We start from the raw sequence: 26,994 nt of genomic DNA, 5'->3' as shown, positions 1-26,994 counted from the left end.
GTACTCGCTACTCGAAAATCTTAGTCACAGGAGACTTCAACTTGCACTGGGATAAACCCCATTGGGACGCTCCTATGCGCCACTTGGACACCTTGATGTCAGCGCTAAACTTTAAACAAATCGTGAAGGTCCCCACGCACACCAAAGGTCACACCCTTGACCTGGTATGGACTATAGACCCCTCACTAACACTGAAAGAAGTTGCCCTATGTATTTGGTCTGATCACCATCTAATATCCGGTGAGCTACGCATTAAGGGCCAAATAATCAAACCAACATTGGAGGCTAGGAAAACCCGCAAATGGGCAGAGGTCGATTTGAGGACCCTGACCGAGGTATTCCTGCCCAGAGACTGCCCCCGAACTTAGATCATAGCCTAGATCAGCAATACGCGGATTTAACGCGTTTCCTGACACTAGCTATTGACCAGATAGCGCCAATAAAAATGAAGGTGCTAAAAGGCCCGGGTAAGGATGCCCCATGGTTCACGCCAGCACTGAGGGACCACAAAAAGAAACTTAGAGCCCTAGAAAGAGGCTGGAGGAAAACTAAACAGGACTCAGCTAGGAACCTCTACCGAGCCTCCTTGAACGCATACAAAAAACATATCATCCTTGCCAAAGCCGAGTACTACGAATCCCGTCTAAGTAAGGCAGTCAACGTGCAGAAAGAGACTTTTAAGATCCTGTCGGAGTTGACCAAAAAACCAGACAGCGTTCAGTCCCCTATAAACTGCAATTCCTTTCAGGAATACTTCTTGGAGAAAGTAAGAACCATCATCCAGGATTTAAAAAATGGGCCGCTTAATGGAATGGCTACACCTATAATCCCCCGAAATCAAACTGACTGTGCTATCACACTGTTTCCAGAGATTGACATCTTGAGCCTGCAGCAGTTGATGGCCAGAATCAAGTCTGGATCCCCAGCGGACCCTTGTCCACCTAAAGTTTTTCAGGCAGCCCGTCCCCTATTGGAGGAGCAAGTCATCCATCTCCTAAATAGATCCCTGGAATCAGGACAACTACCAGCAGCACTTAAGGAAGCGCGTGTAAGACCGCTGTTGAAAAAACCTGGTGCAGACCCTGCAATACTAAAAAATTACAGGCCGATCTCTCAGCTACCATTCCTCTCTAAAGTACTGGAGCAACATGTACTAAAATCTTTGTCCACGTACTTGGAGTCCCACTCCCTGCTCCACGAACGACAAGCAGGGTTCCGAGCACATCACAGCACCGAGTTGGTGATGCTCTCGGTGCTGGATGAATTGAGAGGCTTGGCTGACGGTAAAAAACCGAGCGCCCTGATTTTATTAGACCTTTCAGCGGCGTTCGATACCGTCAGCCATGCGCTACTACTGGAAAGGCTGAGTGACTTTGGCATCAAAGGCCTGGCTTTCGAGTGGTTGCAGTCCTTTCTGTCAGGAAGGACACAAAGAATACAACTCGGAGAAGAAATCTCCGCAGTGGGAGAAATAGAATGTGGGGTACCTCAGGGCTCTGCCCTATCCCCACTGCTGTTTAATCTATACCTGCAGCCTCTGATTGCCTCCCTGGCGAGTATGGGCTGCACAGTATACAACTACGCAGACGACACGCAGCTGCTGCTGAGTGTTGACAATACAAACACCGCCCAACTCCACACTCAGAATATCTTGAGACACACGGTCCAGTGGATGACAGGAAACCTCCTAAAAATCAATCCAGATAAGACTGAGGTTCTGGTGATTTCATCTGCCACCTCACCATGGTGTGACCTCTACTGGCCCGCAGAATTAGGTCCAGCCCCAAAACCCAGTTTGAACGTGAAGAGCCTGGGGATTAAATTGGATTGTGACCTCTCTATGGTCAGCCAAATCTCCTCAGTTGTGGGCAGCTGTACTAATATTATCCGACAGCTACGGAAATTAGTGCCTATCATTTCCCAATCTATGCTACGTTCCATCGTCGCAGCTACTGTGATTTCACGCATAGATTATGGAAATGCCCTCTACCTTGGCCTACCGAAAACCTTGATAAATAGGCTACAGGTGGTGATGAATGATGCCGCCCGTCTTATCTTCAGACAGCCAAGACACACTAAAGCATCCCCCTTGCTCCAAAGCCTCCATTGGCTCCCTATTAAGGAGCGAGTGGAATTTAAAAACTTGTGCATCGCCCATAAAGCCATCTATGGCATGGCACCCGCTTACATCAAAGATCGCTTGGCAATGTATAGCCCAAAGAGAGTTCTTAGATCCTCAGACTCTCAGCTATTAGTATGCCCTCGGTACAAACTCGCCACCAAGGGCGGAAGAGCCTTCTCGGTGCTGGTTCCGCATTTATGGAACACACTACCTGAGCCACTACGTAAGGAAGGAAACCTCCTACGTTTCAGAAAGGGGCTGAAAACGTTGTTGTTCAGGAGAGCCCTGTGAGCCACTTAGGCTAGTGGATGCCCTCTGTACTGTCAAAGTTGTTGTTTACCATCGATTCCCGAGCGCTTAGAGGCCTGTAGGTGATTGAGCGCGCTACATATCAAAAATAACAAAAAAATAACACTTCCTTTCTCTTGAAACAAAAAGAGGACTCCTTGCCCAAAGAAATACAGCCAAATCACAATCTGAGGGGTTTTCCTGAGCAAAATGATCATTTTTGAAGGTTTTAACATGCTCAAGAGATATTCTGTGCCAGATTGCAGTTTCTGCGTGTTCGGAAACACGATCTTACCTACATAGGGCTGTAAGGAAGATCGTGCGTCCTAATGATGTGTTCGCGCGTCCGAATTACGTTATTGCGTTCTCACAGTCGGGTTGGATTGTGCGGCCGGATTCCAAACATCGTAGCGAACGCGAACGGGAGAGAAAAGCGAGAAAGCAAACGCAGAACAACGGTAAGTCATTACTGCGCACGCGAGAATGCTATTGAGTGCGCGAGGAAGAAAAACTACTACGCTACGCTGTAGATTGTGAAGTAGTCGACAGCTTCGCGCTCGCAGCGAAGTTGCCGAAAATTCGCAAACTCCGCGAACGGAGCGTAGTTCTCCGCCCAGGGTAACCAGTAAGCGATGTCCTTTAGACACCCCGTTAATCTAGCAAGTGAGTCCTTAGATTGGTCTTTGAATGAGAACACCATCTGGGTGTCATCTGCATAAGAAACTGCCTTCACTCTCCTGGTGGCAATGAGAGTGAAAAGTGGCACCAGGTAGGTGTTGAAGAGTAAGGGGCTTGGGGCCGAGCCTTGTGGAACACCACACCGCAGAGGCTTTGAGGCGGATTGATGCGATTGAAGAAAAACTTGTTGAGAGCGAACTGTGAGGGTGAACTACATTCTCTGTGGTAATCCTTATGATTGATCTTCTATAAATCAGTCAGTGTTTTTGGCACACCTACTGCTTTGGAATCCCACCTTGATTTTGCAGTGTGACTGATGTACTAATCAGTCGCAGTTCCTAATGCCGATTTACAGAGGAATGCAGAACGTACTGCCTCTTTAATTTTTATGACACAGAGGGCCCAATGTTCAGCCGTCTTTAGTGGTCACAAATGTAAAATCGGGCCATTTGCAACCACCAAAAAGGGTTGTAGTATGTACAAACCCTATTTTGTGAGTCGGTAACCTATTTCCAACTTCCAAAATAGGGTTTGCGAATCACGCTTATGAAGGAGCAAGTTAATGGCGTCCCTTCCTAATAGTAAGTTACACTGGTGTGTAAGATTGTTACAAATGCGGTTGCAAAACAATCACAGTTGGTAAGCCAGTCGCAAACTTAAAGGGTCCCCAGGGGACCTTATCCTCTCTGTGAATGTATGCAAAAATATTTTTAAGAGCAGCCAGTGGTCCCACGAACCACTGCCTGCCCTTGAAAAATTAAAATAATGTTTTCCTTTTTTTCCTTTAAAACTCATCCTGTTTTCCTTTAAGGAAAACGGGCTGCATTTGGGAAAAAAAGGTGATTTATTTAAAAAGCAAGCACAGACAAGCTGGTCTTTTATCCCAAGCAAGCCGCCATAGCTGTGTTCTTGCCCATTCCCATAGGGTTGAAATTTGCGACCTGCCTCATGAATATTTATGAAGCAGCTAATTTACAACCCCATTGGGAATAGCTAAATGTGTCTAAGACACATTAGTACATTCTGTTTTGCAAGTTGCAAATTGCGATTCTCCAAAAATCGCAATTTGCGGCTCGCAAAACGGAATGGTCGTATAGCTGACCCAGAATTCCTTTGGGGCCAGATATACAAACATAATAATAATAATAATACCGCCATTTATAGAGCGCAAAACAGCTACCTCCCAAAGAAGGTGTCCTGGCGCTACAAAGATCAGAATAGCGATGTCCCAATTGCGATTTTTTTCAAATCGCAATTAGGAAATCGCTATTTCGAATGTATGAAACTCTTTTGAGTCTCATTAGCAATTCATGGTGTGTTGCAAATAGACATACCTTGTGAATATTAATGATGAAGGCCGCAATTTGAGACACACTATGATCCACTACTATCACAGGGATGGTGCCCTACTGGTTCAGCAGACCACCATGTCTCTGATTGCTTTTAAATAAAGATATCTTTTATTTTTTTTAAAGCAACTTGTTTTTCATTAAAGAAAAATGGGATGTGTTTAAAAAGAAAAAAATGAAACTTTGAAGTTTCATTTTTTAGGAGTAGGTAGTGGTCCGTGGAATCACTGCCTGCTCCTAAAAATACATTGCCAGTCATTCTCAAAGGGGGAGGGGTCCCTTAGGGACCCATTCCCATTTGCAAATGAGTTACCACCATTTTTCAAATGGCTGTAAATTATGAATGTTTTGTGACTGCACTTTGATTGGAAAGCATTGATACATACGGTATTAAGAAGGGACGCCCTGAACACGCCCCTTCCAAATACCAAATTGTAAAACCCAAATTCTGTTTCGGTAACAAGATACCGAATCACCATTTCGGCTTTGCATATCCCCAAAAGCATGTTTGGGGTCTCAAACGGCACGATTCTGTGTATCAGGCTGTTTGCCACAGCAAAAATGCTTCATACAGCTACCACTTAGTGACGCTCTGCAAATGTCTGCAAATGCCAGAATGAAGCCTGTGAGGGACTGAAGATCTCCTTTAATGCATTTGATCTTACTGCATGCTAAAGGTGTGTTTATTTAAAAGCAGCCTCTGTCTTTTAAAGGGACCAGGGATACTTTAGCAAATTTAAATTCAATGAGTTTCATACTGTTATGAAACCCATTGGTTCTCCTTTTCACTAGCCTCAGAATGAAGAAAGACTGAAAGATCCCATAAGAACACTTGGGGCCACATGAATCAATATTGGAAACAGCGATTACCTAATTGTGATTCTCTGCGAATCGCAATTAGGTACTTGCTATTCCTAATGTGTGAAACTCCATGAGTTTCATTTTACGATTCCTAGTGGGTCGCAATTCGACCTACCTTAAGACTATTATTGAAGTAGGTCACAATTTGTGACTTATTGGGAATCGCAAAAATCACGGGTATAGTGACCTGCTGGGGGTCTGCAGACCACTATGTCTGTAATGGCTTTTAAATAAAGCATGTAGAAACAACAGGAGAGGAAGGGTTCAGGGACACTCCTACACCCCAGTCAAAATATCATCTAAACAACAAAGGAGTGACTCCAAGAATTACAAATAACAGGAAAAAATAGAAAAAGCACGTGGGTGTGTAAAAGAAAAGAAATCACAGTGATTTTTATATAAAACCCTCACTCACCCAACTATTGGGTGACATGCTTCATCATCGGGTTGTTCACCAGGTATGCCAAGTGCATACCTGGTGTGCTGCTACACCTGCAACTGCAGTGGAGCTGGTTACTAGAATTAAAACAGTGCCAAAAAAGTGATAGTGAATTTTGTAGTGTCAGAATAAAAAGTGCGCGTTCCAACCTAAACTCAATTTTAATAAAGGTTGAAGCATGCACGATGTTAAAAGGAATTGACGGACAGGTTTGACTGTTAGTTTGAGTCAAACAGTCCTGTTTTTTGGTTCAAATGGTCGACATGTTTCTGCTCATAACGGCCTCTTTAGCCGAGCTTTCCTCAGGACCAAAAATGTGACACTGGGCGGTATACACACGCTAAGGCGTACCCTAACCTCAGTGTACTAGAACAAAAGAGAACTCACGGTTGTTTACCGGATTACCCTGGTATTACCAGGATGGTGTAATGTGAAAGCATATTTATCTTCACTTCATAGGTCGGTGGGGCGGGTATTCTTCACACCGGAAAAGTCTGCTTTCCGGAGACTCCCCGTATTTCCACCTTCATAAGGCACTACCACCGCCTGAATGATGATTCAGGCGGTGGTAGTGCCTTATGACACCCTAACTACAGCCCTTATTTGTGATTCGGTAATGGGTTACGGAATCGCATAAAGGGTATGGTACATCAGATCAGAAATAAAGCTTCTTACATCTGGCCCTTGACAAGATAAATGCATTTTGACTGCCATCTGCAATGACCTGCTGGTTGTGAGTTCCATTATTTGCCTATCATTCTTCCCAGGGCAGCCCATTGAGTACAGTAGCATGTAATGATAGTAACTGTTTACAGAGCTTAGAGAAAAGCTGCAATTGTGAGTGAAAAGCAATCCATCTGTGCGGAACTAAATATGATGCTAAATGGGGGTTGGGCAGTTCAGAGTTGTGCGTAAGGCCTTTACGTAGGTGAGGTCCTGAAGCCAACGTCCGCTGCTCACGCCCAATATGTGGGTCATGGAGGAGGTTGGTCCTGGGGCTGGCTGCCAACCCTTGTTTTACACTGTTAAAGACCATGCAGAATATGAATGGTTGTATTGGCAATAGATGCAGCATATCAATATAAGAACCCCAAACATTGCAAAACAAAATGTTAAGGATCAGTTCAAGTTTATTCTGCTGTCCTCACATTAGCATGTGTTTTAAAAAAACTCAGTCATTCGCTCAATAAAGTCATTTTTATGAAAACTGTCGCACCTGCATTCTGTGGTCGGAACTACATCCCCAAGCATGCTTAGGAGAGCCTGTGGTCTGGAGGAGGGGACTTTGCTAACTGCGCTCAAAAGCCCTCTGAGTGTCCCGCTCCATGGGAGTTGTTTCGCCTGCATTCTTTGGCCTCAACAGTCACCTCTGGGGTGGGACTACATGCCCCAGCAGGCTTTGGAGAGCCTGTGGCCTGGAAGAGGGGATTTGACTAAACATGCTCAAACGCTCGCTTAGTGTTCCAGCGTAGGATGCTCCCTGGCGAAGACCGCCTCCCAAAAGAGGCCGAAAGACCCTTCTTGATCCTGCTGCAAAATCGTCAGCGCCCAGCATTTGCTCTTAAGGTCGGCCTCAGCTTCTTTTTGCCATCCATTTTGACCTATGCTGCACCCCTAAAGTAGAGGAAATGCACTCCTTCCACCTCTCAGTCCTCCATTGTAAACTACCTGGACAGTGTAATGGGTGTAATAACATCAGAAATGGAGAACGTAGGGGAAAGAATTGACGTGCAGCTGCAAGCCCAGAAGGCCCCTCTAGAGCCGGAGGTTATTATAGTAGATAAAAGGGAGTCTAAAACCAAGAACTCCTTGCGTCTAAAAGGTGAGGATCTGCAGGGCGCAGGCGTGGGGTCTAAGCCAATGAGAGAGGTGAGGTCTGCCTCTTCAAATATATCAGGCACTGTCTGACGGAAGCTCAATGGCATCGATAATAGCAAGCTCCCCACCACCAGAAAAGATAAGGGGATGCTAAGGCCAGACATTTGAGGAAATCAATGGGGTTGATATGCCGAAGGGGGCCAAACTGTGGAATGGTCAGGATGGGATAATAAAAGACCCCCACCATTATGTCTTGGTTATTTTAAACCAGTTTCAAACCAAAATTGAAACATTAATGAATGGCTTTTGCACCATGTTAGAATTCAAGATTAAGGTCCTTGTGAAACATTAGTTGGAGCAAGCACTCATGCACATCATTTCTTTAGAAAATCAAAGAGTCCATACCATTGCCAGACCTGAAGAAGTGATTAACTTATTAACAACAGCACAAATGTCAACTAATGAGGGGTGAGTCCCCCATAAAGCAGATGAGAAAATCACCAAGGGTCTTACTGATCATGCCAGTCTTGCCGCAAATGACTGCCCACCAGGTGGTGCGGAGATCCAAAGGAGACCGGGGGGGATAGCACAATTTGCTATGTATAAGAGACATTTATCATCAAAATCCAAACCCTAATCAAAATCACAACAACTGTATGCATATAGACACCTTGCAGCTCCTGCCTGACTTTACCCTTACATGATTGTGTTAATTTGTTTTATAGGCTGATATATTAAGAGATGGGAAGCGAACGGCGAGACGCACAATGCTTCTCTGGCCATCATTTTCAGGGACTTTTCAGTACCTGTGCCTTTTGTGGGTGGGCTTCGGGTGGGAGGGGGGCACCAGAGGGAGGGTGGGGTGGTATGGTGGTGGGGCAAGCAAAGGCAGATCTCTCAGTTGTAAGAGAGACAGTAACTCTAATGTTTTTTTCGATTCTCTTATCTGACTGAAATCCCATACCCGAAATTAGATAAAACTTCAGTTTTGTGTTATTGTCCATGCACTACTTAACATATTATAGGTAAATTCATAGTTTATTCCTGGAATGTTTGTGGACATAATAATAGGAAGAAAAGAGGGATTTGCGCACAAATAATTCAGAGTATGAGGATAGACCTACTATGTCTACAGGAAACCAACCTGACATGGAATGACAGAGGCTGGCTTAATGATCTAGGTATGCAAGTACTGGGATGTACCCGTCAAAGTACTACTACAAACGTATGAAATCAGATCAGTATGGTCGGTGGGTAATAACCGAAATCTCTGTAGACGGTAATTCTCAGACCGTCTGTTCGATCTATGGTCCAAATTGAGACGACCCAGATGTTTTAAACCTGCTCAGCATAGAATTAGCTGGTTGGTCGGCTCCTCTAATACTCTGTGGAGATTTAAATATCCATCTGAAAGGAAACTTTGATATCCGGTCTGACTCGCTCTATATTGGATTAAAAAAAAGACCTATAAAGCACTTCGAGGTTTAGTAACTGAATTTGGGTTATCTGATGCTGGTTTTCTTTAAAAAAACGACTCCTTTGGGTTATACTTTTTTCTCCGCGCCCCACCCTAAATGTGTCCGGCTGGACTACTTCTTTGTTCCCTCCTATCTTATTACTAACATCAATCATGAGATTTTTCCTAGAATAATCTCCGACCATAACCCCATTGTGATAGAGATTAAAAAGACTCTGGGTCTCTATTTAACGTATCTGCTTGGTCGTTTGAATGTAAACTTTTAGTAGATCCACTCTACATTGAGTATATTGTTTAGGACGCTTTTAAAGCAGGGGTATGTGGGGAGACTTTCTTTTTTAATTAACAAGCAAAGAAAGTATTGGGATAAGCTACTTATTATAAGGAAGTGCAGGAGTGGGAAGCAAAACTAGCCATAGCCATTACTACCTCACAGGACACCGAAAACATTAAAGTCGGCCTGTCCGTACATAAATCTAGGCTATATGAGATCTTTGCTTCTAAGCTTGCAGAGCAGGTGGCGGCTTTTAGATCACAACTTTATGAGGTTGGGGAAAATTCAGGGCGTCTTCTGGCTAAAAAAATCAGACAAAAAGAAGCAGTTAATTCTATAAATAAAATACAGGATGAGATGGGACAAATTCATGATCAACCTGATGAAATCCTGGAGGTTTTCCGATTGTTCTACAGTAAATTATATACTGAGGATTGCATATCTTATTCATCCGATTCCATTTAAAATTTTTGTGGTGATGATACTATCCTTAAGCTAACTCCTATACAGGCGGCTGTATAATATAAAGAAGTTACATGGGAAGAAATAGACCTGGCTATTCTTTCTCTAGCTGTCGGCTAGGCTATGGGACCGGATGGTATCCCTCTTGAGTTCTATAGAACATTCCGCCAGGTGCTAAAACAAGATTTACTTCTTACTTGTTTGGAAGCACAGAAAGGGTCAGCACCATCTTCCTGGCGACAATCGACCATTATGGCTTTCTTCAAAAAAGAGAAACCTCCTCTTCACCCAGCCTCGTATAGACCTATTTCGTTAATCAACGCTGACAGCAAGATTTTCTCAAAAATTTTAGCCTCTCGACTTTCAGGTACAATTTCTTCAATCATCTCGCATTGGCAGCATGGCTTTATCCCCAATCGGGATACGGCTGATCATGTTAGACGGGTGATCGCGTTAATGGACTGGGCTCAAGGGTCCAACCACCCTGTTGGATGCCGAAAAGTGTCTGGGATCTGCTTCTGTTAAAGGTGATTCGGTCCTAAGATGATAGTTGCTTTAAGAGCACTCTATGAGTCCCCATCCTCCTGTATTAAAATGGGACCCAAAAAATCTCTTCCTTTCAGTATTTACTGAGGCACCCGACAGGGATGCCCGTCCTCTCCGCTTCTGTTTGCTCTATATATCCATATTTTTTTAAACAAACTGAATCAGGCAGAGGATATAGCACCAGTACAAGTTGCCGGTACCAGTTATAGAGCCCTCGCGTACGCGGACGACATAGTAGTCATGACAACAGATATCCAAGGGGCAATCCCAATAATAGAAGATCTAGCGACTCAGTTTGGTGCCTTTTCCAGCTACAAATTAAATATACAGAAAACCCAAATTTAGTATGTAGGCCAGAATCCTCCACCACAATTAAATACAGTCTCAGTAGCGACCTATTTGGGTATCAAAATTACGTCCCAGTCTCGGCTATCCCAGAACTCAATCTGAACCCAGCCCTGAAAAAAGCGAATTCCTCGTTAGAACGTATCGATCACTTTCATCTATCCTTTTTTGGTTGCGGTAACGTTTTAAAAATGATGATCCTGCCAAAGTTCCTATATATGTTTAGGACAATTCCACTAGAATTCCCTCTCACCTGTTTTAAACAACTAGAAAGGATGGCAGCTAGATTCTTGTGGGGCTACAGACGTCAGCGCAGATCTTATAAGAAAATGATGCTCCCAAAGACCAGGGGCGGCTGGGGTATCCCGCACTTTCTGTATTATTATCTTGCGTCGTTACAGTTCATTACCCCGCTCATAATTGGTGTAAAGGCGCGAATTCCATTGAGTCATTCACCTTCAATTTATGAATTTGCAATGGGGGTGGAGTGTTGAGGCCTTTTAAAAATTATAGAGCCTAGCTATTTAAAAAAAACAAAGTTTAAGATTCTAAAAGCTGCGCATGGGGTTTGGAGAATAATTAAGCACCAAATGGGGATTGAGAAGATCTTGCTGTATACTCCTTTGTCTTCCTCTAGCATTTTTCCCTCAGTTTTTCAGGATCATGTTATGACCAGGTGGCATAATTGTGGAATTGTTTGTGTAGGTGACCTATGGCAGAATGATCAGTTAATCCCTTTTTTGGAGTTATCGAATAAGTATAATTTAACCAACAATGATTTTTTCAAGTATATCCAGATACATAGCTTTTTTAATACCATTTGCGCGCAGGATTGTTCTGGGCTCCGGAGGATTCCGCTTATCGACAGCATGTTTAGTAAAAAAAAGATAGGATATTAGTATAATTTATTCATATCTTCACTTCCAGACGATATTGAGGATCACCAAGGGAGGTGGAACGAAAAGTTGGGTAGTGATAACATTCAGTTACAGGAGTCTATTGTATTGGCCAACACTATATTAATTACTGGTGGGAGCCCGCACGCAGCACTACATGGCCTTGTTTGACTTATATTATACTCCTTCAAAAATCTGCAAATGGGGGACCACTGTGGGGACATCTTGCAGTAGATGTGGCCTGTTTGCAGCCGACGCACTACATATGTTCTTTTCCTGTTCCTGACTGTCTTCATTTTTATCTGCAATTCAGACCTTTCTTATATTACTGTGTGGCCCCACAATTGTTTTGACAGGGGAATTAGTGCTAATTGGGGTAACCTCTGATGAACTCCCAGAAGGGAAGAGAAAGTTCATATTCATTTCCATGGCAAATTTGCGGCCATGTATCACCCGAAAATGGATCAATCCAGATCCCCCTTCCTTTCTTACTTGGAGAGCCCGTCTCTTAGCCACTTACAACATAGAAATGGCTATTTATAGGACTAAGGGCCAGAAAAAAAGAGTTTTGGGTGCAAAGATCTGGGCGCCTTTAGGGCAATGGATTCAGGGGACACTAAACTGATCCTGCGTAGGTTCCAGGGTAACTCTAATATTTCCTGCATGTAATGCCTTTGATCTCTGTCCTATGTTATTTTTACAGATGTAACCATGTAATGTCTGTTCTTTTTTTTATTGGACAATGACCTTTCTGTTTTTATTGGGTTCTGGATTTGTCTCTCCTTTATTTATTGATTTCATGGATTCTGTGTTATTTATGAGGTCTGCCCTGCTTGCAATAAATGTAAAAAAATTCAATAAAGAAATAAAAAAAAAAAAAAAAATGTTCCCCCAGTTACCTGTGGGACAGGGTAGGAAAGCGAAGCTCTAAAACACAAGACTACTCACTGGTTACATTTTAAATGTAACCACTATTAGGACTTGCACAATAAAAAAAAAATCAGCAGCAGAAAAGGGTGGATTGACCGATTTAACAAAAAGATTAATTGGTGAATGCGTTGTCATAAATTTCAGAGATTTAAAGCTTGTAAATTATCTTCTACATCATTTAAATCACCTGACTAATAATCAAGAGGGCATACAGTTTTACCCCTTATTTTTTTATAGGCCTACTTTCCCGTTACCAAATAACAGTGAGCATAGGAATAGGAGCATGATTGTGTGTCATACTATGCAGGGTTCTTATAATGTTTCAGTGACCAACCAATATGAAATCATGGAAGGGATGGAATTGATTGATTGACTCTCTTTGCAGGATAAGTCGACCTTGTTGGTGTGTCAAACTGTAGGGGATGTTGATTTAAAATCTTTGACACAAGGAATTCCCCAATCACTGGGTGAAGGAAAACTGTCTTCAGCACAAGATTTTGAATCTGAACCTCCACTACATGGAACTTACCAATTACAGGATGAAGCAGAGTTGCCCATAGTTCAAGACTCTTGTCCAGCACAAAACAATCTCCGTCTTATTTTTTGGAACATTGTGGGACCTCGCCCAAAAATTGCGAATCCTCATTGGGTTAAGCTTGGAAACTGCTCTTAACTTATTTGCTATCAAGAAATACGGATGACAGAAAGGTTTTAGATTGATGGGTATCGCTTTTTTGTCCAGGCAGCCCTGCCTTCAAAGGAGGGAAGAGTAGAGGTAGCATTGCTACTTTCTCCTCAGTTCAAATTTCTGCATTTCAGGTTTGGAACTTTTGTCTTCTCCTCATTTTTTGATAACTCTTTTATCTTTCCCTGCAGACCCCGATATAATGTTAATTAATTTCTATGTTAATATCTTCAACCAGAACTTGAGTAATGCAATAGACAATTTAGAAGGGTTTTAAGAAGACCTTTACTGGAAAAACAAATCGCATTGTTCACATAATATGGGTTGGGGATTTTAATACTACTTTGTCAACATGCTAGCAATCATCTGTGTGGTTTTATGAACCCACAAAATTACAATGTTACTCATATTAAGCATACCGTTTGTGGCAAGGCACTAAATGCCCTTATTTTGAAGCACAATTAAATTTTTTCCATCAACCTTTTTTGTGGGAATAATGCCTGTTTCCCCAACCTTGGGACACTATTCAGGGAGCAATACTATTAGTTCTATTGTGGTATTGGCTGAGCTTTCTCTCCTACCTCTAGGTTTTAAAGTGGTCGGTAAATGTGCAAGCGACCATAATCCCCTTATTATCGCACTGAATTCCTACATTGACCCCAAAGGCCTAAAAAATAAGGACAGCATATCTTATTCCAAAAATAAAGGATTAAGGATAAAATGGGAGAAGGTTGATCCCATCGTATTTAACCAAGACATCATGTTTGAGATCATTGACTCTATTTTAACTTGTCTATCTGAGAAGATAGGACCTAATATCATACATGTTGAGGTTAATAACATTTGTAGGTCTATATCGGATAATTTACTCTCCACTAGGTCCCTCAGTCCCCCACTGATGGTTTAACACCGCCTGTTTGGCTGCCCTTAAACAGTTGATGTTGGCCCTTAAATTTCACCCTCGCTCAATATAAGAGGCCAAGGATGCCAGAAGGTCTTATAAAACCACCTTGGAGTAGAGGAAAAGTGAAATTAGGAATAAAGCATGGGAAGACCTTGTAATGGCAGGGAGGGGTAGAGATAACAACAAGTTATGAGAACTAGCAAATAGACTCTTCTTTTCAGAGCCAGATGCTCCAAAAGTTGATTCTCTAATGACAGATGATTCTTGGGCGTCCCACTTTTCTAAAATTGTTCAATCTGAAAATAAGACCATTAATACAGGAATGGACCATTGTTTGATTCCCCAAAACCCACAAAGCCTCCCGATTGCCATCCATGAAGTGACTCTTGCCATTTGGAAATGTGTTCCCAGGCCCTGACGTTTTCCCAGCGGATATTTTTAAATCTAATACTAATATGTGGGCTACCTTGCTTACAAATGTTTCTGATGTGTCAGGCCCTATTCCAGACTCCTGGAGGACAGCTACTGTTGTCCCTATTTCTAAAAAGGGAGATTGATCCCTGCCGTCCTGCTACAGGCCAATTTTACTATTGGATTCTAGTGTTAAGATTCTGGGTCATGTACTTTTGTTCCGTCTGGAGAGGTGTTGAAAACAATATCCTAACGGCTTTTGGTTAGTTCGTTTATTGTAAATTTTGAAACAGATTCAAAAATATCACTCTTAGCATGATGGTATAAAATACAAAGAGAATAGGATGAAGCCAAATCTCCGGAACTGATTCACCCTATGGAACAAAAAGAAAACTACTAATTTGGTTATAGCCACGTAGGTTATTAAAAGACAAAATGTAAGTTATTTAACTCTTTAAAAGGAAAAAATCCCAAAGTTCCCTAACTATCCCTACACTGTGTAAATAGGAAATCTAGAATAAGCGAGGTTCAAATGGAAAACATAAAAGGTGTCAACTGGCAGAGTCCTCCTAAGAGGGAGTCATGTAGACTAATGCTGCAATCACTGAGAGAGTTTTGTACCTCATAGTGTCTGCCAGAGAAGTGTCAGCTGTCTCCAACTTCATTAGTGCAAAAGCAACCATTCAATACAAGCGCCTCCTACAAACTTTGGGTAACCTTCCTTTATCCCAGCGGCCTTCATTGGCTCCTTTCTCCACCTCCTGCTTGACACGGTAATCTTCCCACACGTCCTTGGTGCCATCTCTGTTTTCAACAAGAATTCATCTCTTCTTTGTTATTGCATTCCTTCCCAGGCCTAGCTATCGACTAAACAATGGACTCCTCTAAACTAACGATCTGTTGTCCACCTGCAATGGGAACACAAATACATGCAACATTTCACAGTACAAGCAAAAAGCAAAGCTAAACTCTAGTCAGGAAGCAAATTAAACACAACCTCAGACCTACCATTAGTCTAACTTAACATCACATGAGTTTCAATACAGCTTCTCTTTGTCTCATAAAACACATTCTCTCAAAACTCAACATCATGAATAAGCAATTCTACTAAGTTATTATTACAAAGGTAATGTTAAATCAGTTCACAAACATGTTTCAAGGGGCACGTTACAGTTTAGGTGTCAGTGTGAGATTCGAAATTGTCAGTTACATATATAATACACATGAAAAATACTGTAGAACAGAGAAATACTTTTACATCTTGAACATGAACTCTTTTAGTCCTAAATTAGTCACACAGAATGCACGTGAGCGCATACTACTCAGGATTATAATGTACTCCTATGGCACCTTTAAAAGAAAGTCTGAAGCAAAACATTACGCGTAAAATTACTCTTCTCCACAGTAAAGTGTTTACAGCACCCTGAAAACTCTTTTGGGGAGTATGGTGTTTGCCTTCTGGTGCATGTCGTTGTCAGGGATCTAACAAAGCATAGCCAGGCTCACCAGGTATGGTAAGAGATTGATTGATGATATATTATTATTTATATGCAAGCCTTTTCTTAACAACCTCTTGTGAATTGCCATCCGTCCCATTTCTTGTCATATGAGGTTTCTTGATGATTTCCTTGTAATTCTGCAGCAATTCAAAAAATTCTGAAAATAGTGCCCCTGTTAGTTGTTGTTTTGACGCATATGGTTTTGACGCATATGTACACCCAAGGTGTTTCTAGTTGGCTCAGTGTCTGGAAGCCTTCATAGCACTGGAAAAGAAAAATACATTCAGGCTTCACCTCCTTGTTACTGAGAAAAGGTGGGCAGAAACCTGGTTTGATTTCTAAAGCTATGGGCATCTTGTACCACCCAGTAAACGCCCAGGGCCTGATTCACAAAGGGCTTCTGTGTTCGTGGTGGAGGCCATGCAGTCGTTGGGGAGACGTCACTCTCGGGGTAGAATCTTCACAATGAGATCATTGCTGAAATTCCATCCCGAGTGCGGAGACTCCCCGATGACTACCGGGCCTCCGTCGCGATTTGCAGGGGCCGTATGTGAATCAGACCCTCTGTCTGAACACCCAGTCCCTCTGGGTCTAAAAGTGCAAGACAACACAGTGCTGAGTTATAAGGGTTTTGGATCAACTAGTGATATATTAAAATATAAGATGTGAGTCACAAGAAGGAGATATAACATAAAGTCATACGGAATATTGAAATTAGCAGATGTTGGGCCACTCTAAGGAGCAAGCCTTAAATCCAATGAGTGAGGTTTGCTGTGCCAGGCATCTACGAGTTAGTGTGGTTGGTATGACCCCTTATTGATCCTTGTATGCGGAATGAGGAGCATGTTACCATATTGTTTATGGATGCAAAGGTAGTGGTACATACCGCATATTCATTGTAGATCATTGTGTTTTACAAAATGTGCAGTTCTCTATTGTGCACTTTAGGTAGAACATCCGACCTGTACTTGTGTGGGACCACACTGGCCACACCACCTTTGTTATACCTCCTCTTAGCATTGCTACCCTTTCTTCCCCTTTCTTCCCCTTGCTACTTCTTTCTTATAATTCCATATCCCTGACAGTTTTATTACCTCCTTTTCACAGGTATTAAAGTCATTGGTGGTATAAGGGAGTTCTGCGGAGAGGAGTATGGAGTGTATGTGAAGAGGATCATTCCGGGAGGGGTAGCGTACTCTGACGGTGAGTCTAGCACACAGACATAACTATAAGAATGCTGGGCAGAAGGGGATGATTATAATGTCAGGATTCCTCAAGCACTGTTTGACTTGAGAATTTGAAATTTCTCCAGATGTACTCAGTCAAAGGCTATAGGGCACGGCCAGTTTGGGATTCCTACAGCATTGCTATGGCAATGTGACAGATGCATGAGCTTCCATCACAAGTTTCCTGCCATTGATATAGAACTCCAGAAATGCAAGTTTCCTTCAGCAATACTGGATCAGCGCTGTTCGACCTGAGGAGTATGGGTTTACTTCTAGGAGTGACCTCCCAGTTTTATCAGTCCTGAGTAGTGGGAGCTTCCTTCACCGCCACCTTCTTAGTGCAATTATGTTGTATGTTTTTCTTCAATAGAGCTGCCCCACTAGTGCTAAGAGTGCTCCTTTACACCTATAGGTTTGTTTTTGGTTCCTTTTGCTCACCACCCCCCTAGTGCTCACACTTTATGTGGGTTTTGTTAACCTGTAAAGAAAGTCTATGTACTAAAAAAGAAAGTAAAGTACAGGTCAACCATTTCTAGGCACTAGTTTACTTGCTAACCGAGATGAAGAGAAATTCACTATGCATTGTAAAATTCATGCTTTTTCTTAATGATAATATGAAATAGAATTTTGCAAGGTCTGCCCAGAAGCCAATTCCAGGTGGTCAGGGCTTTGACTGAAAACAAATCTTTTACTCTGAGTCATCTACTTAATTTGTGACTTTTTAAACATTCATTTTTGCTTAATGTCAGCTGTTGTCTGGGGTGAACCACTAACATTTTTGGTTAAGTCTGCTGGTGTTAAAAATGATTCCGCATATGCAGGTTTGGAGTCATGCGATGGACTGGTCAAAACATTTTAGGCATACAGGAGAGTAAATGACCAAATTCTATGATTTGGTGGGTGGCAGAGTTGATGGGGGAGGATACACTTAGGTTGAAAATGATCTCATAAAATATTGCAGGTTTAAGGCAGAAGCTGGAAAATCCAGATTGGATAAGTCTAGTGGTGAACCATAATATCTTATGTTTTCAGGAAACATGGAAAGCAGTTCCTATTTATTCCTAGACGGCTACTGATTCTTCCAAACCCCAGCGATTCCCTATAAGGCGAGGCGAGCGAGAGGTGATATTTTAACCCTGATGGCCAATACACTTAGAATAAAGGTTTTAAAGTTTCAGAATGAATCCCCCTACTATCATATCTCAATGATTGGGACTGGATTTGAATTAACTTCTATAATAATAACTGTGAAGGTAATATGGCACTGATGGTCGGCTCATTGGTGATTGAGTCTATTTGTGCAGTTCATCCTAATTGATTTAATACACTAGTGGTGGGTGATTTCAATGCTCACTGTTGTGATAAGTTGTCCAGAACTGTATGCAGTTTATTTGACAGGGAGGGAGATGCCACTCCCCACTTTACCCACAGCAAATACGGAAATGTGCCTAATAAATTGCTATGATTCAGAATTTAGCTATAATTAATGAGATAGATACCAATGCAGGATTATTAGTGAAGACATTTGGGACTTCGGATAATGGTTCGACAATTAATTACATCCTGGCGTCTGATGTTTTCTGCGATCAGGTCATTAAAGTAGAAAGCGATATGCTTAGGTTTCAGTGATCATCCTGTCCTCCTTTGTCTAAAGAAATGGGATGACAAATATAGGTTTTCAGGGGAAATTGCCCTAAAGCCAGTTTTAACAAGGAGGAATGGATATATTCTCATTGGGAAATGAGTAATAAGAAGTTTTTTCCAATTGACATTAATATTAGCTCATAAGCAGACAGACATACTGACCTGTTCAGATCCCAATCCCTACTCAGTACGGTTGACGAGAGCTTTTGATGAGATTCTGGGTTACACCAACAGTAACCTGGTGCAGGCTTGTTCCTCCAACCAGACACCAATTTTGCAATGGTTGATGCTGCTTATTCGCAGTCCTTACAAAATCTACATGCAGCTCTCAGGATGAGCCCAAGAAATAAGAGTGTGGAGATGTCTTTTCTTACACATTTCACATTCCAGAACTGCCCCTCTGGAATGTGGAATGTGTGTGGGGTTTGGAGTTCTGGTGATGTTCTTCTTGTGTCAGTTGCTGCTGGACTGCGGACGTAGTGGCCAGTAAACTCAAGACTTAAGCATGGCACGTCTCCTGTCTCTTCATTGTGACCGTGTCAGTCACCACAAATTGGCGACAAATTGACCACAGTGAGGAACCCACGCACTTCAGAGGCAGCCCAGCCCGTATTCTAGGCGGAATACAATCCAGTTAGAAACGTCGGGAGGAAGAAAATGAAACGTGCAGGCCAGTGTTTGTCTGTATGACTTTTCGTGCCCCCTCCTTTTTCGTGACTTTGGGTGAAACTTCCCAGCGATTTTCAAACTGAGGGTTTAGGGCTGTGTACTTGACGGCGAGTAGAATACATTCAAACAGAAATTGGGAGGTGTGACATTGCGTTCATCAGTGTCACGCTCCATACACTATGATGATCTGTGTGTGTTATGAGCCCTCCCCCACCGTTTCAGCAAGCACGTGTTACCTTGTCCACGTGTCTCTTTCTTGGTGGAACACTCACCCTCTCAGTCAAAACGCTAGTGCACCTGGCCTCTCATACAGCATTCTAGCGTGTCTTCCCCACCCTTTTCCTTTGTTGGTTGTCGTCACAAAGAAGGAAGAGTGCAGGCACACAGAGAACTCCAGCGTCAGAGTGGGAAAGTGTCACCACGCTCACCCTCTACCATCGTCAGTGGCCATATTGAATCAGGTTTGACACCAATAAACTCAGGCACTATCACATTCTTCTTCTTCTAAGGTCAGCGGCCATTTTGGATTGAGGTCTACAGCATCTTCAAGTTTTCCACATCAGTAACCATACTGCTTTGGTTTTGAGCACAGTTTTTCGTTTTGTTTCCCTGGCTTGCCAGTTGGTTAAGCTTCTTTGGTATGCACACACTGTGGTGCGTAACAATGTGAGTGTTGTCGGCATACGTCAACAGGACAAGCAGTGTCTGTGGTGCACACATGTTTGCTGCATTACACTTGGGGCACGCAGGGCATCTGTGATATGCGCACATTTCCAGTCAATGTTGGGAGCTTAGAATTGCACATCCGTGACACGCATATGCAGTCCAGTCTTTTCTTTATGGTATCTATGAATTTACGCATCATCTGTGGTTCACACACAAACTCTGTATGAATTGTGCTGACTAGTTTCCTGTATTTCTTTTATTGTTTTTTATGTAACTCAGCTCAAGTTCAAACTCATTATCCCCTTTTGTGTCAATTCTATCTCACATGGCCACTTTGCAGAATATCAATTCCCCTCCCCCTTTCTGCAATCACCTAGTGACCCACCCGTCCCTTGGTGGAATTGGTACAGAGCTTTCACCAGGGGCGTAGCTAGAGCTTGTGGTGCCCGGGGCTATCCCTCAGATTGCCGCCCCTTGGGGGGGGGAGAGGACGGTGAGCTCACTGGATACCACGCCCTCCTAGCTGTCCTGCCTGCAGATGCCTAGGACTCAACAAGCAATGGGGGACAAAGATTGGCCTGTCTTGTGAATTTTAAAATGATGTGTACTCCTATTCTCATCACATGCAAGTGAAAGGCCCTTTTTAGTATTTCGGGATATTTGGTCACACGGTGTTAAATGTTCCTGTAGTACTAAAGCAGCAACCTTTTAATGTAACTTATACCCTGACTTAAAAAAACCTTATAAGTTTAAAGTAAACATATCTAAAATGTCAGTAATAGTGTTTTAAACTTCATTCACACAACCCACTCTCCTGCAGTACGTCGTCTATTCTCTTTCCTTTACATGTTTTGCAGGCTATATAATAGATAACAGCCATCGGGGCACCACCACATTCAGGTAGCTGCCAAGGTTTCTGATTGCTATGTGTGACATTTTCATAGTTTCAATGCAATTATGAGTGACATTTCAAGAACTACGAGTGACACTTTCTCGCAAGTAAAATCAAGCAATGAAGATGAAGGAAACATACAAATATTAGCAATTACTTCCCACTGAGCAACGAAAAACTCTAAGAATATCTTAAAACTGCTGCAAAACACCAGAAATGGAAGGACCCTAATGGAGACAGAATGCGTGACTGCAGTCCTCGGTAACAGAGGGCAGTCAGTGGTTGTTCTAGTTAGGGGGTGGGTGCTCTGCTTTGTGGCTGGCATGGGCATAGCTGTCAGGTTTTCAGTTTGCTCCTGTGTGAGATTTATAGGCTTTCAGGGTATTTATGAGTAATGTTTCGCTGCCTCATATGTAATCCATCAAACAAATTAAAGACAGCTCTTTTATATCTGTTTTCATGCAAGTTTAATTTTTTCATAGCTTAATCAGCCTTTCTCATAAGCCATAGACTGCAATGCAAAGTGAGATCGCTTTTGACAATAGCTTTCACATATATTCCTTTTCGTTTACAGACCCAAAATGTGTAAACATTCTTAATGGCTGCAGAAGCAGTCACGAATTTAAATCAGTGCGGCTCATTAAGACTATGAATATAACTTCATTCGGATAATAATATAATTAGAGGTAAATATTTGGTCAAAGGGCGAAAACTATACCTCAAAACAAATGCACAGTACTACTGTTAATAGGGCATTATTATTTATTTACAGACATTTTCATTATTGCGGTTTCAGGATGGCAGATGCTCCCAGCTGCAGCAGGGCTCTCTTTTGCTGCTGGTGATGTAGTACAGAGGGCGGGCAAAGTTGAACAATTTAACCACATTTTTAACCATTAATGAAATCTGTAAGCAGTATGTAGGCTCCTTAAACAATAAGAAGAGCATCACAGACAGACAGTCATTATGTTGTCTGGGGGGCTGGGGAGGCCAGGAGCATGCAGCCATGTTAAAGAAATGCTCTCGCCTGACTTCCCCGTGGTTCATACCAGTCCACAGCAAAAACAAAATCATCTAGATACTTCACCATTTTGCTACATAGGCCCGTCTGCGAGGCCTACAGCTCCAACTTGTATGAGAGGACACGAGTTGCCCAGTTGCTGGCAAGCTGGGAAACCAGCTACGGCCAGGCGCCCTTGCACGTGACCCCATAAAAAACAAGATGCCAGCTCAGACTGCCTGATAGTTCCGACTGACGGCCGCGCTTTGTGAAGACACTGACTTGATACACGTTGTTGGAGGGCTAGGGGGGGGGGGGGGCTGATCGGGAGGGTGGGGGGGACTGATCTCAAGAATTATGTTTTCCTCCCCACGTGTGGCTGGCAACGCTAAATAAAAGGAACTTGAACACATTAATTAAAAAAAGTGAAGGTGTGGGAACGTGTATAATCTGCTTGCCTTTGTGTCACCAGGGCTACCCTGGGCTGGACACTGATTCATCCCACCTAGAGGCCCAAGTTAAACTGTAAGGTGCGCCATAATACGCAGGCAGTGTTGAATCCATCTGAAGTTTGTTTAATGAAATAACACAGATGCACGCAATAAAACAGATGCAAGACATTGCATGTGATTGCTGTATTTCTCCTACCTTCATCTGGTCGTCAGGCCCCACTTCAAAGATTGGCCTTTTCCCTGACCTTGCTGGATTTTGCGTAGTGGCGTCTAATCCCATGTCACAGAGGGGGGTTGGGTTTAATCCCATTTAGAGGAACCGCCCCTGCCGAGAGGAACAAACGCGGGATTTTGTTAAATCGCGCTGCAGCCTGCACTCCTTTTGACCTGCGTTGGTAACTGCTGCAGAGTGCACGCAAACGCAGGACTTCGTTTTTGGCAAAATAATTGAAAACTAAATCCCGCGTTTGTGTGCACTCTGCAGCAGTTACCAACGCAGGTCAAAAGGAGTGCAGGCTGCAGCGCTGGTGGCTTTGCACTTACTTTTAAACTGGCCGCGGCACTGGAGGCTCGTTGCGGCCGTGGCCGCCTTTATAATTTATTTGGGGCCAAATAAATTATAAAGGCGACCACGGCCGCATCTAGCCACGCGGCCGCCTCAAAAATTGTGCCGCCTGGGGCGGACCGCCCCCCTCGCCCCCCCCAGCTACGCGGCTGGATTTCACCAAGTATCTGGGAGCCATTGGGGGCAATAGGTATGGTTCAGAATGTAAAAAATACTTATTGGAACATAATCTGGGGTTTGAGTGTCAGTCTATTTATGAGCATTTGCCACCTTTCCAATTACAACAATATAGTGATGAGTTGGATGAGTATGAGTTGGCAGTGAAAAAACTAGAAAAACCATTCGATGTTCAACCTACTTTGATTGTTAACAGACACAAATTCTTCACTAGGGAGCAGTTGCAGGATGACACATATGTAGCAGTTTTACGTATGTTAGCAGCAGAATGTGAATTCGAGAACTTTCCATCTCAACTCTTCCGCCACCAGTTAGTGGTAAGTTTCTGGGATAAAAAAGTTCACAAGAAACTACTCACTATGAGAAATCCCAATTTGACAGAAACCATTGACGTGGTGAAAAGTATTGAAGTTTCATGCAAAGTTTGCAAGGAACTAACACAGAGGTAGACTAGTAGTGTGTCAGTTGTAAACGTTAATAGCACTACTGAGAAAAATAAGAAGACCACTAAGAGGAAATAATCCAAAGGGAGGTTCTTCAGCCAGAAAAACATTTGTTTCAGTTGTGGATATTCTAATCACAGTCCGAATGGTCGACCATGTCCAGCTAAGTATGTTAAAAGCAAGATCTGTGGCAAAATGATAAGGTCAACACTATACTTAATGGTGAACTATGTAAGAGCTCTGAGGAAGAACAGACCATTGAGAGAGATTTTGTGATAGTGGTTCAGGGTGGCGAATTAAATTGCGTTGATCCTTACGAAGACATCATGGTTGATGGCAAGGTGTTGAGACTGCTCATTGACTCTGGTGCAAGGATGACAATGGTGATGGGCGAGTTGTTCCAGGAGGTTTGGGGTAACTGGGAATTACTCACTCCGGACAGGAATCCTGTCCGGAGGTTGGCAGGAAGATTGAACCGTCTGGGTATTTTGTGCCACTTGAGGTTTAAAACCCGCAAAATGTTTGGCAAAGTTTATGTTGCCAAGAAATGCTTGAACATTCTTGGTTGGTACCATCAGGGTCTATTCGGGATGACACTTAGGCCGGGGAGAAAGGTTCCGGTTTCTGTGGTCATACAGCCGGACACACCCTGGACGGGGTCTTTACCAATGACCCTAGGGTGCAGATAGGGATTCCCCTCCCGCTCTCTTGGTCAGATCATATGGCCATTCCCTTTGATTTTACGTATTCAAATTCCATCTTATCCCCGGCAGACTCCAGCAAGTGGGAACTCAAAAGAAATTTTAAAGGGATAAACTGTGACACACTAGCTCCCCCACTGTCCAACCACTGCCTGTGACCTGTAAGGAACACTCATAGTGCTGCGCTTGATTTGCACAACTCTATCTTGAAGGCAGTAGATATACTGACCACTGTCAAGCCGCACTATTCTGCCAGAAAACGCCCCTCGGCGCCCTGGTTTTCTAACACCCTCAGGTCCCTTAGGCAGGGATGCAGAAGACAGGAGAGAGCCTGGAGGCTATATCTAGATCCAGAAGAAAAGCAAAAACATAAGATCTTACTTAAAGAATACAAATCTGCAGTGCTTGCGGAAAAGAAACAACACTTCTCTAAGATGACTATTTCCCTTAGGTCCACCAGGGAGTTGTTTAAAATCGTTAACTTCCTATCAGCCCTGCAATCTCCAGACCCCACTGTGGCATCTCAGGAGCATTGCGACCAGATATCCACTTTCTTTCATGTAAAGATAACCGATATCTATTCCAGTCTAGAAGCTCTCAATCAGGAACTAGAACCCCCAGCCACTCCTGTCCCTCCCTCCGTGGAAGAAGTTCCCGCTGAATTATCTTATGGCATTCTCAACAACTTCCCTCAGCTTACGCTAGAACAACTCAATCTGCACCTAGACAAGCTGAAGTCAGGCTCTCCCCTCGACCCTTGCCCCCTCAAGATTTTTAAGGAATGCAGAGATGTTCTTCTTCCTGCCTTCCTTGAAGTAATTAATCTTTCAATCCTGGAAGGGGCCTTTCCCACGTCCTGGAAAATGGCCATAGTTAAACCTCTTCTTAAAAAAGCCACATTGGACCCCGGTATCTTAAACAATTTTCGGCCTATTTCTTTGCTTCCTGCCCCTGCAAAAATGTTAGAGGCCCATCTTAACATTCATCTGAGTGCCTTTTTGGAGAACGCTAGCCTTCTTGACCCCTCTTAACACGGTTTCCGCAGGGCTCATAGCACTGAGTCCGCTCTCACAGTTGTCACTAATAACATCCGTGCTAAGGTCGACAGTTGCCAGACCACTCTTCTGGTCCTGCTCGACCTTACAGCCGCATTTGACACCCTATCTCTCTCCATCTTAGTCAAACGACTCAAGGAGATAGGAGTGAACGGGCCGGCGGTCAGCCTATTGAAATCTTTTTTGGATGACCGTGTACAAAGGGTCAAGTTGGGCTACTTTCTCTCACCAGCAAAAGCGGTGCAGTGTGGGGTCCCTCAGGGGTCATCCCTGAGCCCCACACTTTTTAACATTTATGTAACACCGCTCGCCAGACTTGTAAGATCTTTTGGGCTGGAAGTTTTATCCTATGCCGATGATACCCAGATCATGGTCTCCCTCTCACACTCCGCCGACATCACAGCCCGGAATTTCAGAAACTGCATGGAAGCAGTTGCTGGCTGGGTGGTGAGGAATTTCCTCAATTTAAATGGGGAAAAAACAGAGGTGTTGATCTTCGGAGACAAGGAAGAGATATGGTCAATTGATTGGTGGCCTCCCGCTCCGGGGGTTTGTCCTAAGCCTTCCCAGTCTGCTCGAAATCTGGGTGTCATTTTCGACAATAAACTCTCTTTCGACAAACAGGTCAGAGGACGATCTCCACCTGTTGTCGAGCCCTTAGAACCCTGAGGAAGTTGGTGCACTATCTTTCACCTGAGGCCCGGAAAACTGTTAGAGTAGCACTAATCTCCTCTAGGTTAGATTATTGTAATGCACTGTACTTGGGTATCAATAAACAGCAGGTACAACGCCTGCCATTGGTACAAAATGCAGCTGCTCGGTTCGTCGCTGACGCCCCCAGACTTTCATCAGCAACCTCCATTAGGAGGGACCTTCATTGGCTCCCTATGCAGGCCAGGATAGAGTTCAAGGCTCTTTGTCTTACCCACCGTGCCTTGTATGCCGGTGGTTTGGAAGATCTCAAATCCTTGCTAATACCCTATACCCCTGGTAGGGCACTTCGATCTGCCAACAAAATTTTTTGGGTGATCCCCTGAACCTATAAAGCCAGATGGGGGGAGGTCTTTCCACTCCCTTGTCCCCAAGATCTGGAATACCCTTCCGGCGGATATTAAAGGTTATTCGGCTTACTCTCTCTTTCGAAAGGCCCTGAAGACTTGGTTCTTCAGGGAGACTTATCTGTAAATTCCTTCCCTCTACTGCACAGCCTATACCATCATTAGCGCCTTGACGCCTACGGACAAAGCCGCGCTGGCCAAATTCCTTTTCAATTCAATTCAATTCAATTCAGCGATGGAATACCCACTGATTTTGTTCTTGATGCAACTGATCCCAGCACCAAGTGGACTGGTTTGTTTGGATTTTGCGTGACAAGTTAGGCAAAATCGAAGGATTCAAGAACAGGATAAAGGTCCAAAGTGATGTCACCCTAGTCACATGCTAAGAAATGTACCATTTGGTGTTCATGTGGAGTTAGCTGAGATACCTAAAAAAATGTGTGCGGATGGTGTGATTGAACC

At 43.3% G+C, this 26,994-nt stretch overlaps 1 protein-coding gene across 1 annotated transcript in view; it reads left to right on the top strand.

The window, feature by feature from the left end:
- The window catches only part of LOC147685416 (syntaxin-binding protein 4-like), a 1,262,048-nt gene that overhangs the window by 202,296 nt on the left and 1,032,758 nt on the right, over nt 1–26,994 (top strand). The window contains exon 3 of the mRNA XM_086939784.1: nt 17,092–17,187. Coding sequence (XP_086795910.1) covers nt 17,092–17,187 — 96 coding nt within the window. The remainder of the gene's footprint in view (nt 1–17,091; nt 17,188–26,994) is intronic.

The sequence above is a fragment of the Lissotriton vulgaris genome, chromosome 10, assembly GCF_964263255.1.
Source record: "Lissotriton vulgaris chromosome 10, aLisVul1.2, whole genome shotgun sequence".
NCBI lineage: Eukaryota > Metazoa > Chordata > Amphibia > Caudata > Salamandridae > Lissotriton > Lissotriton vulgaris.
This window is presented reverse-complemented; position numbering and strand designations above follow the sequence as displayed.